Source organism: Octopus sinensis, linkage group LG4 (genome assembly GCF_006345805.1).
Source record: "Octopus sinensis linkage group LG4, ASM634580v1, whole genome shotgun sequence".
NCBI lineage: Eukaryota > Metazoa > Mollusca > Cephalopoda > Octopoda > Octopodidae > Octopus > Octopus sinensis.
In genome coordinates this window covers 164,492,488-164,507,367 of record NC_043000.1, presented here as the reverse complement: position 1 = coordinate 164,507,367, position 14,880 = coordinate 164,492,488, and the positions used below count along the sequence as shown (strand labels likewise).

The 14,880-nt window shown below is 36.4% G+C and overlaps 1 protein-coding gene across 1 annotated transcript in view; it reads left to right on the top strand.

The window, feature by feature from the left end:
* LOC115210663 (F-box only protein 9) overlaps window positions 1-13,963 on the top strand; it is a 44,344-nt gene extending 30,381 nt beyond the window's left edge. The window contains exons 6-14 of the mRNA XM_029779321.2: window positions 1,127-1,226; window positions 1,685-1,786; window positions 2,629-2,690; window positions 4,690-4,778; window positions 6,315-6,428; window positions 7,139-7,254; window positions 8,355-8,468; window positions 12,026-12,105; window positions 13,036-13,963. Of these exons, the coding sequence (XP_029635181.1) occupies window positions 1,127-1,226; window positions 1,685-1,786; window positions 2,629-2,690; window positions 4,690-4,778; window positions 6,315-6,428; window positions 7,139-7,254; window positions 8,355-8,468; window positions 12,026-12,105; window positions 13,036-13,150 (892 nt within the window). The 3' untranslated portion in view covers window positions 13,151-13,963. The remainder of the gene's footprint in view (window positions 1-1,126; window positions 1,227-1,684; window positions 1,787-2,628; window positions 2,691-4,689; window positions 4,779-6,314; window positions 6,429-7,138; window positions 7,255-8,354; window positions 8,469-12,025; window positions 12,106-13,035) is intronic.
* Window positions 13,964-14,880: the final 917 nt, after the last annotated feature.

Genomic DNA, 14,880 nt, shown 5'->3' with positions numbered 1-14,880 from the left:
GGCTGTGTGGTTAGAGAGCTTGCTTCCTAGCTATATGGTTTCGGGTTCAGTCCCACTGTGTGGCACTTTGGGTAGGTGTCTTCTGCTATAGCCCCGAGCCGACCGAGGCTTTGTAATTGAATTCGGTAGGCGGAAGTTACTGCCGTGTGTGCATATGTGCGTGTAGGTGCTTGTGCCTCTCCGAAAGAGAGAGAGAGAGAGAGGGTTGTTGATATTGCGGCTATTACTGTGTGCATAAGTTTGTCTGGGTTAATTCAAAGAGAGTGTTTTTAGGGATATTGTTGATCTTGATGTTTGGAGATGGTTTTTCATGTAATGCTAGCAATAGGCGTGGGAGTGGCTGTGTGGTATGTAGCTTGCTTACCAACCACATGGCCCTGGGTTCAGTCCCACTGGGTGGAACATTGGGTAAGTGTCTTCTGCTATAGCGTCGGGCCGACCAAAGCCTTGTGAGTGGATTTGGTAGATGGAAACTGGACGAAACCCATCGTATATGTGTGTGTGTGTCTGTTTGTCCCCCCAACATCGCTTGACAACTGATGGTGGTGTGTTTACATCCCCGTAACTTAGTGGTTCAGCAAAAGAGACCAATAGAATAAGTACTAGGCGTACAAAGAATAAGCTCTAAGGTTGATTTGCTCGACTAAAGGTGGTTCTCCAGCATGGCCGCAGTCAAATGACTGAAACAAGTAAAAGAGTAAGAGTGAAACTTGGAGGTAACTGCAACAGCAAACTGTTCCTTTCTTGTTCAACTGGACATGTAAAAAGTAGAGTTTAGAAAATAGAGAGATGGTTTCCTACTGAAATACCAAACTGGAGGAGCGTTTACAGTTCTTAGTTTTAGCTAGTTCAGTAATTTATATAGTTTAGATGTTATGAATAACTTAAAACTCTGAAATCAGGATATTTAGATGATTTACAGAGCTAAGGCTAAAATAGTTTGAAGTACAGCTCTAAGATTAAACTAGTTTTCCAATAATAAAAGTTATATATTTATATTAAGTTTTCAGTTACAGAGGTCATGAACTTTTCACTTGCTTTCTTTTTCTTTTCGATGCACAAACACACTCACACACTCTGATAATGATGAATGTTCTTCAAAGGTGTTTCATCTTATTCATTCTAGTGCATCTGTTGAGGATGTGGAAGAAGGAAACTTGTTGGCTTTGCTGAGTCGTTTGCAAGCATCCGAGAATGTCATTTGCTCACCTGCTTCTGAACAAAGAGTATGGATATCTTCCTGTTGTGTACATTGTTGTTTTGTTTGTTTGTTTACTTTAGTTATGATTCAGCTTGCAATAGCTCGGCTTACATAGAGCCTATTAGATAAAATGTCAGCATCCATAACTGTCAATCCTCTATCACCAGTACTTACCAGTTTGTAATTAACTGCTCCTGTAACTCATAAATTTCAACTCGTTAATGTTACTGAAACTAACAAAGAATCTAATAGATTTCCATATGTGTAGAATATGTAACAGGAAGGTTTAACATAATTCATTAGAAAATGTTGTATAACTGAAGAATAGTTGAGTTTGATATTTTCTGAAGTCAGTGAATTCCATTGATTCTGGAAGATAAAAAAGGAAATAAAAGTTATTCTAGTAACTGTAAAATGTTGACATGGGAAAAGAGAAGTCCCTGTTGCTACCTTCTCTGAAGATGTTTTATTTCTTTTCTACAGGCGACCCATATTTCTTCTTTGCCTGTAGAAGTGGTCATGTATATTTTCAAGTGGGTTGTATCAACCGATCTTGACACCAGGTCCCTAGAGCAGTTGTCACAGGTTAGTACCTTTCTTTCTTTCTCTTTTTATTCTCAGATTGTATCTAAAAGTCGAAAATGTCATAAAATTCATGTGATCTTAAAGAAATAGTAAAATCTGGAATGCAAGGAAATTTGTTGTGATCATTGTCAGCAACAGTTCAAAGGAGAGGTTATAGAAGATTTTGCTTAGTTAAATTACCATGAGAAATGAATAATCTAATGTTTTGGGTTTTTGTCCTTTATCTCAGAGTGTCAGAGTGAGAAAACAATGGAAAGTGGTGTTGGCACAGTAATTTTGCTGGCTTACAACCAAAGTAGCAACACCAATGCTGGCAAAATTGTTAGCATGCTGGACAAAATGCTTAGCAGCATTTTGTCTGTTTTTACATTCTGAGTTCAAGTTCCACTTAGGTTGACTTCACTTGCCATCTTTTCAGGGGTTGATAAAATAAGTACCAGTTAAGCAATGAGGTCAATGTAATCAACTATGCCCTTCCCTCAAAATTTTAGACCTTGTTCCTATAGTTGAAAGGATTATTATGATAATTATTCAAGAGAGAGAGAGAAAAAAATTTGTACAAAATTATGACCCAAATTAAATGTCCTACATTTATTTTGATACCCTATTTTTATTGCATTCAAATCTCACTGGCATTAATTTTGATTTTCATCTAGTTTAGGATAAATTAAAAGTTAAAAAAAAACAAACTATCAGTAGTATATTACAGCTAGATAAATTAAATATCGTTTGGCTTGAAAAAAGCAGTCTCCTACATTAAAAAAGTACCCATTAGTATTGTGATTAATTTCTATTGATAACACCATTGTAACAAATATATTTTTAAAAATCGCTATTTCCAGGTGTGCCGTGGTTTCTATGTATGCGCACGGGATGAAGAGCTTTGGAAACTAGTTTGCACCAGGTTTGGACTCACAGATTTTCTTTAACCATTTTTCCATTTTGCTGTTATGACATTTTGTTTTCTTTGGTTATGGATATTACCATTTCCTTGACTTCTCAGTGTATTATTCTATTAATTCCTAAGTAACTATTATTCACTTCCAAAATAGTCTTTTAGTCTCACAATAGTCTTTATTATTATTAACTCCCATGGTAACTATTAGTCTATTACTCTTACAGTAGCCATTTTTATTGATCTCAAAATTTACTTGTCTATTAATCCCATACTCTCTTTCTCTCTCCTCTCTTTCTCCTCTTGCTCAATGGGACTGGGGTCGTCCCAGATTAGCAGTCCCTGAGGTGCAATTGTGCTTAGAGCCAACCAGGTCCACAAGTGCTCCTCATCACTGACAGTCTCTCTGCATCCTCCAAGTTGACATTGAACCTCTGGAGATTTTTCTTAATCACATCCAGCCACCTGGTGTGAGCCCTGCCATGAGGCCCCTTCCAGCCTGCAGCTGCTGCGTTGAATGAGAATAAGGCTCTTGTAGAATGATAATTATTATGCTGATAATTTTAAAGACATCTACTTGCACACAATTTTCCACTTACACTTCCTTTATCTAGACTATCCTGTTTGTCTTAGAGTATAAATTAAATACTATTTTCTGTACTGATGTTAATGGTTTTATTCGTAAAAGGTGAAAAAAACGTGTAAAACCATCTAAAGTTGCAGTTGAATGAACAAGAAAGTGATAACTTGTTTGCTGATGGTTTAATGATTAGTAGATTGTGTATCCTGTTTATATTGGTTTCAAATTTTAGCACATAGCCAGTAAGTTTGGGAGAGGAGGTAAGTCGATTACATTGACCCCAGTGCTCAACTGGTACTTATTTTATTGACCTCAAAAGGATAAAAAGCAAACTTGACCTTGGTGGCATTTGATCTCAGAACATAAAGACAGACAAAATGCCACTTAGCATTTTGTCTGGCATCATAACAATTCTGCCAGTTCACTGCCTTGTATAGTGTTTATATTAGTCAGACTGGTGTCCTCATCTTGAATTTTACTTTGATTACATTTTAGTTGTATGCTCCAGCTTACTTCAGGTGTCTCATGTTAAACTCAGTTGTTATATTGGAATTTCATACCTAACCCTTTATTTGACCCATAGGGAAATTCTGTTCTCATTCCATTCTCTGTGTCTTGTGACATTTTTTTGCTTTAGTTGAATTATGTGAATTAGCTTAGTGCCTTGTCTGAGATTGAACTCAGAAACTCTAGGTGAGTACACTGCTTTAGCCAATGTCTTTATCCACTGTGCTATGCCTGGGCATAGAGGCAGTCCTCAGCTCTGTTGTTGTGGTATTAAGCAAATGACAGATGAATTTTTACCCCTTTTGATACGATACAAATTTGTTTCAGCATTTGAAATGATCAAAAGCTCATTATTTCAGGCAATTTTGTGAATTGAGTTATGTAAAAACAAGTATAATGCTCAAATAAAACCACATTCATAGTGTGAGTATGAACTCAAGATCTATACTATAGTCCTTTTATCTTTTAGTTTCCACTTGGCTGCCTTCAGATACCATAGGATGTTCCCTCTGTAAGTAGTAGGATCACAATAGGAATCACAACTGTTTCTTAGTTTATAATGCTGAGCTCAAATTTTTCTGGTTGATCATGTAAGCTTTGTCAAACTGATATGATCCTAATACACAACAAGCCATGGAACTATCATATTTATGTGACTTATTGGGCAATAGAAGCCTTCATACTTTGGCTTTAGTGGAACTGCTTATAATTCTTTGAAGTACAACAATAATAATGCTCAAACTAAGTTATTTTTTGACAGGCCTGCCATGATTAAATAGACCAAAATAGTTCTCTGATGCAAACTGAAGGATCACATAAACTGGTAGTTAATTTAAGGAAAGTGAATAGCTCAGTTTTCTTTCTCTTTTTTTCTTTCTCAAGTACACTCACCTACAACTATATTATTATTGTTTTTTTAAGGATGTTTAATGGTGTCAATTGCAAAAACTGTAAGAAGTATGGCTCCTGGAGGCAGATGTTCTATCAAAGACCTCACCTTCGATATAATGGTAAATTTTATCTTTTTGTTTCATTACTAATTTCATAAAGGTTGTAGAAAAAATTTCGGATGGAGTACACACCAGAATCACTTTGCCCAGAAAGCAGTTGTACAAGTGTTCGAAACCAGATGTTTTTAGGGATGTGTTTACATAGCAGCAATACGGTGTTGTTTGGTACCCTAACAACATTGCTAATTTGCTGGTCTGGCTGTCTTGTAAGAAGTTTACTTTTCAGCCATGTGGTTCTGGGTTCATCCCACTGCATGGCACCTTGAGCAAGTGTCTTCTACTATAGCCTCAGACTGACCAAGGCCTTGTGAGTGGATTTGGGAGATGGAAACTGAAAGAAGCCCATTATGTATGTGTGTATGTTTGTGTCTGTGATTGTCCCCCCCACCACTTGACAACTAATCTTTGTGTGGTTACATCCCTGTAACTTAGCAGTTCTGCAGAAGAGACCTATAGAATATGAACCAGGCTTTAAAAAAAAAGGGATAAAAATTTTGATACTCCATATCAAAGATTCCCACAAGAATAGGCAGAAAATCAGAGCTTGAGACAAGAAGACACTTTCAACCGATTAGAATTCTGTTTACATAATCAGTGTGATCGGTCACCTTCCTCTGTCAGTTGAGTAAAGTGTCATCCAAGCTGATGATTATTGATAATTAAACTTATTTTGCAACACCTGTGCATATTTATCAGCTTTGTTTTTGTTGATAAGAATTACCAACAACTTTTCTTGTGAATGTGATTTGAGAAGACTTACAGAAGTTTGCTAAAGATCGAACATTATCTCTTGTGGGCAAGAAATGTAAAATAAAGCTTACTATAAACAATACAAACACTTCATAATTTAATAGATTTTAATGTGATACCTGTTAAACAGAAATTATTTTTATTTAATGAAAATTTAATAAAATCTAATCATAAGTAAGTGAAATCAATTGAAAACCTTTTTTCCCCTGGCCATATCGGCAATTCTGAAAAATATTCGGTGTGTATTTTACACGAGTAGAAGCTTTTTTAACAATTTTTATCCTGAAAATCACCTGCTTAAATTATACAGGTACGCAAATTACATGGATTTTTACAGTATATATAAAACGCTGCTCTTCTAAATGGAAACCTTACTTGTCATTGTGGTCTTGTGGCATGAAGCAAAGCAGGCCTTGCTGTCCACTGAAGAAAACACACAGTAAATAAATGATCGAGAAGCACTCAAGCAAACTGACTCCTCATCTTATTCCATTTATAAAGAAAAAGTAGTGGGTATTGATTCATTCAACTAAAAATTCTTGAAGGTAGTGCTCCAGTATGGCCACAGTCTGATGACTGAAACAAATAAAAGAGATACACATGTGTGTATATATGATTTTAAGTTAGCTTTACCTTTTTATTATTTGCTTTTATCCTTTACTCATTGATGTATGTCATATTTACTTACCTACAAGAACCAGTTTGTGTGTATGTGTAGCCACACACACACACACACACACACACATATATATAATATGAGAGATGCTGTATTTTTCTCTTCCTCAGGCTGTTACATCAGCAAATGTTCTTACATTCGTCAAGGTGAAAAGGGTCTGGATTACTTCTACAAACCATGGAACTTAGTGGAATATTGCCGCTTTGTTCGATTCTTTCTAAATGGTAAGTACATTGATCGCTTCAGCCCCTCCTCAGCTCTCGTATCTACTGAACATGTTTGGAAACCTGTATTTTTCACTGATTACAGAATATATAGATTGATTATATTATAATCTAGTTTTACAAATGCTCTTTAGTGTGATGTGAAGCTAATATGATTCTTTGCTATATTTTCCCCCAACATCCACAGATTTTTGCTTTCATTTTAATGAATGACTAAAAGATCAAACTGAAAGTTAATACATTGCCATTAAAGCATAGTCTAGGAAGCTTGGAAAGGTCTGGGAGTCCAGGCTTAAGCACTTGTGCTGGTACCTCTTAAACAGCCCCTGTGCTAATGCTATGTAAAAAGCACCTGTACCATTGTCACGTAAAAAGCATCCAGCTATAGAAACCAACCCAAAACACACAACTACAACCTGGTGCAATTCTCCAGCTTGTGAGCTCAAACCAAACCATCCAACCCATACCAATACAGAAAACAGACGTTAAATAATGATGATTCTAAGAGACGCTTGTTTTGATTAACTTCAAAACTAGGATTTTTTAGGTGTATATATGAATTATTGAAGTAGGTGAGCCCTCTTATTAACCCTTATTTCATGGACTAATAAAAATATTTTGTAGATATTGTTGTTTATTTTCTCTCTCTTCTCTTTGATCAACTGTAATGTATTCAATATTTACCTTATATTGAAGTTTCTTATCTACAGGGGATATTGTGATGATGTCCAGTCCTGAAGAACCAGCTGTCTGTATCACAAAGCTGAATACAAAGTTCAAGAGTGCCAGCATGCTTTGTGGTTACTACAGGATCTCCGGAAGCACTGTCAGTACATCAGAGTCCTTTTTCTTGGCTAACAGTCATTCATAATAACATTGGGGGAAACATTTACTAATTTTGTCTTTCGCTATATGTCCAGAAATTGTCATTAGTGATTGTTTTTTAATTCCTCTAGATCTATTTGATTCTAAGTTTTATTTATTGGAACTAGAGGAAGAGTGCTTTCCTTGGGTGAGCCAGAGGTAGTTTACATAGAAACTTTCAAATAACTATTTGATTCTAAATTAACTTGAAAATGTTCATCTTAGCTTGATGCCCTCGACTGTTCTGTCAATAAACACCAGTAATGTTTCACTTGGATTAATTTTCCTCCTCTCTTCTATTTATGTTTGGTCAATACACACTGGCTATGCTTATCTGTTAGGCAACTTCTGCATGGTCATTATCTGTTAGAAATAGTAGCCAAATCTCCTTTGTATCACATCATATACCATTTTTGTAAAAGGGAAAAACACATTAGATAATGTAGTCTTAAATGCATTATACTTGAAAAACGACAGTTTGGTCACAGTTGAAATATTTTTAATCGTAGGTCTACTCTGCCTGAGTTGACCTCAGCTTAAACAAACAAAATGCTATCTTTGAGATAATATGTAACAAATTTGTTTTCTTATTCATTTCTTCAATTCAAGTTTCAAATTCTGTCTTCAGTCCACTTGTACAGTTACAATGATGTTGATTTACTAATACAAACATCATCAACATTGCTGCTAGCATCTTTCTTTCAAATATTTCCTACACAACATACATCACTCTACTTGTGTCAAGTAACCAAGCAGGTTTATTTATGATCAGAGGTTTTTCAGCCATCCTGTCTTTTTATAATGTTAAAACCACATTTCTGTGTGTTCTTTCCTTTTTTAAGATGATAGGGTGTGATTTAAAGATTTGGTTGCTATTTCTAGCAAGTTGAGCAACCAGCTAGAGATTCCCACTTCCAGCCTTTCTACCTCTTATCACTTTACTATAAAATATAGACGGAAATCTTTTGCCCTCACATTCTTACATGCAGGCTCATTCTATCCTATACTCAAACTATTCTGCCCAATTCATCACTGTTATAATCTGTTGCTCTCTTCCTGCAGATTACTGCCTATTTAACCCGTGCCAAGCCGAATGAGTACTCGAACCAGTACAGTCGACGTAATAAGCGTAACAGGCCAAACGAGAATGATGACCCTGAGCACACATTTAATGTGGTAGGTCTTCCTTTCTTTCTTTCTTCCTTTCTTTTTTTCTTCCTTTCTTTCTTCCTTTCTTTTTTCTTCCTTTCTTCCTTTCTTTCTTTATTGATATTGCTGTTAGTAAACATTAGTATTTTTGGATACAGATTTTCACTGAACCAGAACTGGTATATTGCATTCTGAGGGTGAGAGTGAGAAGGGAGTATCTGTAACTCAGGCAAAACAAATATCTCAAGAGACTTTTTTGTAAAGCACCAGTATTTTGAGTTTTTTGCCAATAATTCTTTGCTGACAGGTACAAGCAAATATATATATATATACATACATACATACATACATACACATGCATGTGTATATGTATATTTATATGTTTCTGTGTATGTGTCTGTATCATTATCATCATCTTCGTTTAACATCTGCCTTCCAAGCCGGCATGGGTTGGACTATATATATAATTATTTCACATCTATGTTCCCTGCTGGAAAAGATACTAAAAATTAAAACTACCTGGGCAAACAAGAGGCATGGTTTGTTGCTGCAATGACTCTTAATTCCTACAGATGCTGACACTACATAAAAAACCATCTCTGAATCTTTGGCAACACACACATCACCCCCAGAACACTACTACAATATCCTAAAAGCACTATCTCCCACTCAGTCTATGTACACATTAGCAACATCCATAGTATCACAGAGATGCACCCCAGCAGCAATAAGTGCAGAGGAACGGCAACTGTCCAGAATGTCCAGGTTTATTAGAAATAGATTGGACATTACAATAAATATAATAATCAAATCAAATGACACTTGTGAAGACCTGTTGAGGCAAGTGATAATGATAATAATAATAATAATAATAATAATAATAATAATAATAATCATAATCAAATCCAATCAAAACAAATCAAAATAGATGAACATCAATGGAATTTGTATCTTTGTGGTACCAATGCCGGTGGCACACAAGAAAACCATCCGAACGTGGCGGTAGCCAGTACCACATCGACTGGCCTCCGTGCTGTGGGCACGTAACAAACACCATCCGATCGTGGCCGTTCGCCAGCCTCATCTGGCACCTGTGTTGGTGGCACATAAAAACACCATCCAAAGACCCGCAAGACTAGTCAGGCCATAACCCGTGGCCCCTACCTGGGACGTAGTCAGTCTACCTGTGCATACCTTCCTTCTTATGACACTTGTGAAGACCTGTTGAGGCAAGTATGTGACACTTGTGAAGACCTGTTGAGGCAAGTGAAAATCAAACCAAATCAAAATAGATGAACATCAATGGAATTTGTATCTTTGTGGTACCAGTGCCAGTGGCACACAAGAAAACCATCCGAATGTGGCCGTAGCCAGTACCGCATCGACTGGCCTCCGTGCTGTGGGCACGTAACAAACACCATCCGATCGTGGCCGTCCGCCAGCCTCATCTGGCACTTGTGTCGGTGGCACATAAAAACACCATCCGAGCGTGGCCGTCTGCCAGCCTCGTCTGGCACATAAAAAAAAAACACCATCCGAGCGTGGCCGTTCGCCAGCCTCGTCTGGCACCTGTGTCGGTGGCACATAAAATCACCCACTACACTCTCGGAGTGGTTGGCGTTAGGAAGGGCATCCAGCTGTAGAAACACTGCCAGATCTGACTGGCCTGGTGCAGCCTTCGGGCTCCCCAGACTCCAGTTGAACCGTCCAACCCATGCTAGCATGGAAAGCGGACGTTAAATGAGGATGATGATGATGATGATGATGTTGACTGTCATACTGCATCCATTACAATTCATTACCTTTTATGTTAGAATGTGCAGCAGTATGGTCGTTGGCTGAATAGAGACATGAAATAACTGAGAAGATTGATTTGTTGTGAGTTGTGTTTAGTTGTTCAGTAATCCAGCTGTGTGCCATAAGACTGACAGGTCTAGGCAGATCTAAAGAATTCATTACAACACAATGTCTTATCATGCCTGTATCATAATACTACACATCATGTGCTTCAGATCAATGTGGGAGCCTCTACACAGTACTCAGCAAGCTAGAAATAGCTCTCTTCAACCACACAATCCAAGAAAAAACCTATTGGATTGTGTAGTCACAACTATCCAAGAAGACAGGATGATTATAGCTGGAATGCTTTTGGTCATACTTCTGCTCAGTCAGAGATGACCTTGGGCTAAACAACACCTTACAAGCCAACAATGGAGCTTTTACATATCACTCAACTCACTAGAAATAGCAGTTGTAGCTTCCTCAAATTACACCCAGCTGTCTTAAAAAGGACTGTTTTCTTTTTTACCATTTAGTCTTAGAGGAAAGGACAGCAACTATTACTTATACTTTTTTTCAGGGCCTTTGAGATTAGTATAAGGAAAGGAGAAAGTTGTCCTCAAATCAGAGATCTGACCCAAATACTTACAACAGAGTGAATATTACTAATGGCATCAAAGGTGACAGTGTTAAATCAAGCGATGGATTGAATCCACTGCTAAGAAATGAGAACACAAAAAGGAGAACAAAAACTGCCCCAGGCAACTCTTCTGATGCTCTGATAATTTGATTGACAAAAACTGTACAGAAACTTGTCATATATGTCTATGTCATCCTGATAATTTATTTACAAGTTAGATCTGACCATACAGACATATCAAATGTATTCCAATCATTACCATTCTATCTTTTCAAACAATATACTTAGGACTACATTAATCAAGGTGTCTTTCCTTCTGTAAGACAATAGGGTCTAATTTGAGGGAGGTTTGGCTGCTATTTTTAGCATGTAGAGGCTTCGTCATTAGTTTGTGTCTCTGATTGTGTATGCCACAGAATATCCCTTTCTACCAAAAGGTTACTAAGCTGTTTGATAGAGATTGATAAGTATGTGACTAAAATAGCTGACTGTGTCAAAATGATCAATAATTAAAAAAAAAAAAGGCCTTTGAAAATGGTGCCACTGCTTGACTGCAGTCCAATGACTATAACTAGTATATAACTAGTATATAAATAAAAACATGAATAACAACCAGATTGCCACCAAATTACGCCCTAAATGTTAAATGATGTCATGGGTTTTGTGCATCCAATTTGTTGCACCCTTTTTGGACAATGGTCCTCATCAAGGAAACTACAAGGGACCAGGAGATTTGGTGATTTACTGTACTTGATAAGATACATCAAGCTAAGTAAAATCGCCATCTTCCACACATCCAAGCTTGTCCTTTCAGGTGCCGGTGCCACATAAAGTGCACCCATGCTGCTGCTGTGGAAACGCACCCATGCCAGTGGCACGTAAAAAGCACCCAGCACACTCTGTAGAGTGGTTAGCATCCAGCTGTAGAAACTATGTCACAACAGACAATTGGAGTCAGCTAGTCAGCTCCATGTCAAACCACCCAACCCATGCCAGCATGGATAGTGCAAGTTAAATGATGATGATAGTGTAATTTGAGGGAAATTTGTGGGCTATTTCTTGTCAGCTGAGCTACTATGTAGAGGTTCTCTCATTAGATAATTTATATTGTATTTGTATACAATAACAATAAACTAATTTCATATTCCTTGTTCTTCCATTACAGGAGTTTGGGTTACAGTCAGCTGGGCGGCGTAAATTTGCAAAACTGATATGGCGCCATTATTCTTTGCATACATTCTACAAGTAAGTACAATTGAACAGTTCTGCTAGGGAAGTGATATCCCATAGCTATTGCTGTTTTTCTCCAATTCTGCTCTGATGAAGCACACCTATTATCACAGCATTAATATTTTTTTTTTTTTAATTGAGAATTATTATTTTTGGAAATTCATAATCAGTGTTAACTTATTTAATGTGGAGAGAATTTTTAAAAAGTAATTAGAAATAATTAATCCGTGAAGAAAAGGTTCTGTTAACATTTGGTTGTGCTGATTTGAACATTTCTCTAATGAGTTTTTGCTATTGATATTTCTCATCTATATTATTAGAACACCATTGAGACAAATAGGGAAGTTTAGGTATCTCAGGGCCATTTTTTTGAGTGATGGGAAGCAGGAGGCTTAATCAGATGCTAGAATTGCAGGTGCTGGTACAGAAATGTGCCAGTTTTAGCATTCAGTCCTAAAGGATAGGTTGGTAAGAAAGCTTCAGTTTAGTTTTCTTGCCTTTCCTCACTTCTGGTCATGAATATTGTGTAATGACTAAAAGAGTATGATCACAAGTGGACAAAATAGGATTCCTGTGGAAGATCTCTAGAAGAAAATTACTCAACTGGATGTGTAGCTCAAAGATCAAGGAGTCTCCCCATTCAAGCCACTTGTTCTCCAGATTGAAAGATTACATCTCTGGTACAATGGACATGTGATTAAAGTGTCTCAGGAAAGAAATCCAGTGGGTAGACCAAGAATGAGATGGCTAGATAATGTCCATAGTTTCAATTGGCCATGCCTGGGAATCCATCTAGAAAGTCTAATGACAGTTGCTTCTTATAGAGCCCTATGGAGGAGGTGTCTGACGATTCTACCCCAACAACCCTCCCAGGAATATTGAACAGAGAAGATGGATGGATATTTCTTGTATGATTTGCATTTTTCTTTTCTCTTTTTTTTTCAGATCCAGTAATAGAGAAACAGTTACAGATTTTGACCTTAATGAGCAGAATTACCCTCCGCTGTATTTCTCACGAGTGAAAAGCTACAGCACCTATGCCGTGAAACCTCTCCAATGAGGGATATATTGTTTGCTCATTTGCCCTTTGAAGGTTCTGTGCAAAGCTGGTGGCATTGGACTCTCAATGATTTCATTTGTAGAACTGCTTTTTTTTTGCTTTTTTTTACTTTTTTGTATTTTAAAATATTTATTTATATTATCTCTTTTAATTATTTTTGTTTTTGTTTTTGCTAATATTTCATTGGAAACCATCTGTAATTAGGTTGGCTTTGTACTAATATTTTGTTAAGTATTTTTTCTAACTTCTTTAAAAACATTAATTTTTCTGCTTTTTAACTTTGATCTCAATATCCATTGAACCCATTCAATGTAGCAAATCTTTCAGTCCTAACCCCATTTCGTTTGCTCTTCCTTTAGCGGAGAGATTACTTTCGAGTTAGTTGCGATTTTTCTTGTTTCATTTCTGTGTTTGATTCTCTTTTTTTTTTCATATATTTTTTTTTCTATACTTTTGTTTTTTTTTTTTATCTTAATTTTTATCAGTAAATTGATTAATTATATTTTGGGGGTCATTTCCTTTTGAAATTTTAGTGTGAACTGATGAAACTGAAATAAAAGAATTTAAACGTCCTAAAATGTAATGACCTTTCTGAAAACTTATTATCTCAGGATTTATTAGTTGAGATCTTATTCTAAAATGCTTTACTATGTTAATTTAGTAGAGCTAATTCATTATTATTATTATTGTTATTAATTGCTTTGTCATAATCTCGTTGCAAAAGGCGTGAATGTCTCAATTTTCCTTGAAACAATTGTACCTTAAACATCTGAAGCTTTATGCCTAAGTAAATAAAAACCCTCCTCATCATCATCATAATTATTATTATTATTGTGGCTAGTATTGTGACATTGTGGCAAGTTCTCGGCAACCAAATCAACAGATTTGGTTTCAATTCCTTATTGGAACTGCTTCACATAGCTAATGCCCATTCAGAAAGACATGTGTGCATATGTGTATGTATGTATGTATATATATATAAATTTATATTCAGGGCAAGCGAGTAAGTACACAGGCTTAGCTACATGCTGAAAGAAGATGCCAAATGGCTCTAAACTACCTTGAATATCACAATAAACACATGCTGAGCTTGGGGAAATAAATGAAAAAGATTCATGAAAAGGTTCAATTACATATCAATTGATTTCAGGATTGTGGGAAATATATCTATAGCTATATATATACACACACATACACGTCTTTCTCAAATTTGTGACTTCATGCCTAAGTAAGAAATTCTCATTATCACCATTATTTTTGACAGTAATTGTTGTTGTCATTTATTATTATTATTATTATTATTAAATTATTATCATCATCATCATCACTATTCTCTATGTAAATCTGGAGTGAAAAATTGTGCTCAGCATAAATATATCAGTAAAACCACAATTGCTATTTTTCTTTCTTTCTTTTAATTCTTCTTTCCCTGTTTTTCTATTTCAGGTGTCAATACATCAATACCTGTCTGACCTGATCTCTTGGGGTGGTGATACTGTCTGTTGTGCCACCAGATTTATCTGGTGGATCACTTACGTGATATGTAAACAGCTGTGTGTGGTGGATGAGCACAAGACATTTAGGTGTCTGTAGTGGATCAGCTGGTACAAACAGTGTATGTGACAGATTATCTGATGGATCATCTGTACAGTCAGTGAATGTGATAGATTAACTGTGTAGGCAAGCATCGGTGACTGTATAGAGGGATGTTTATGGTCAGTCAGATATCT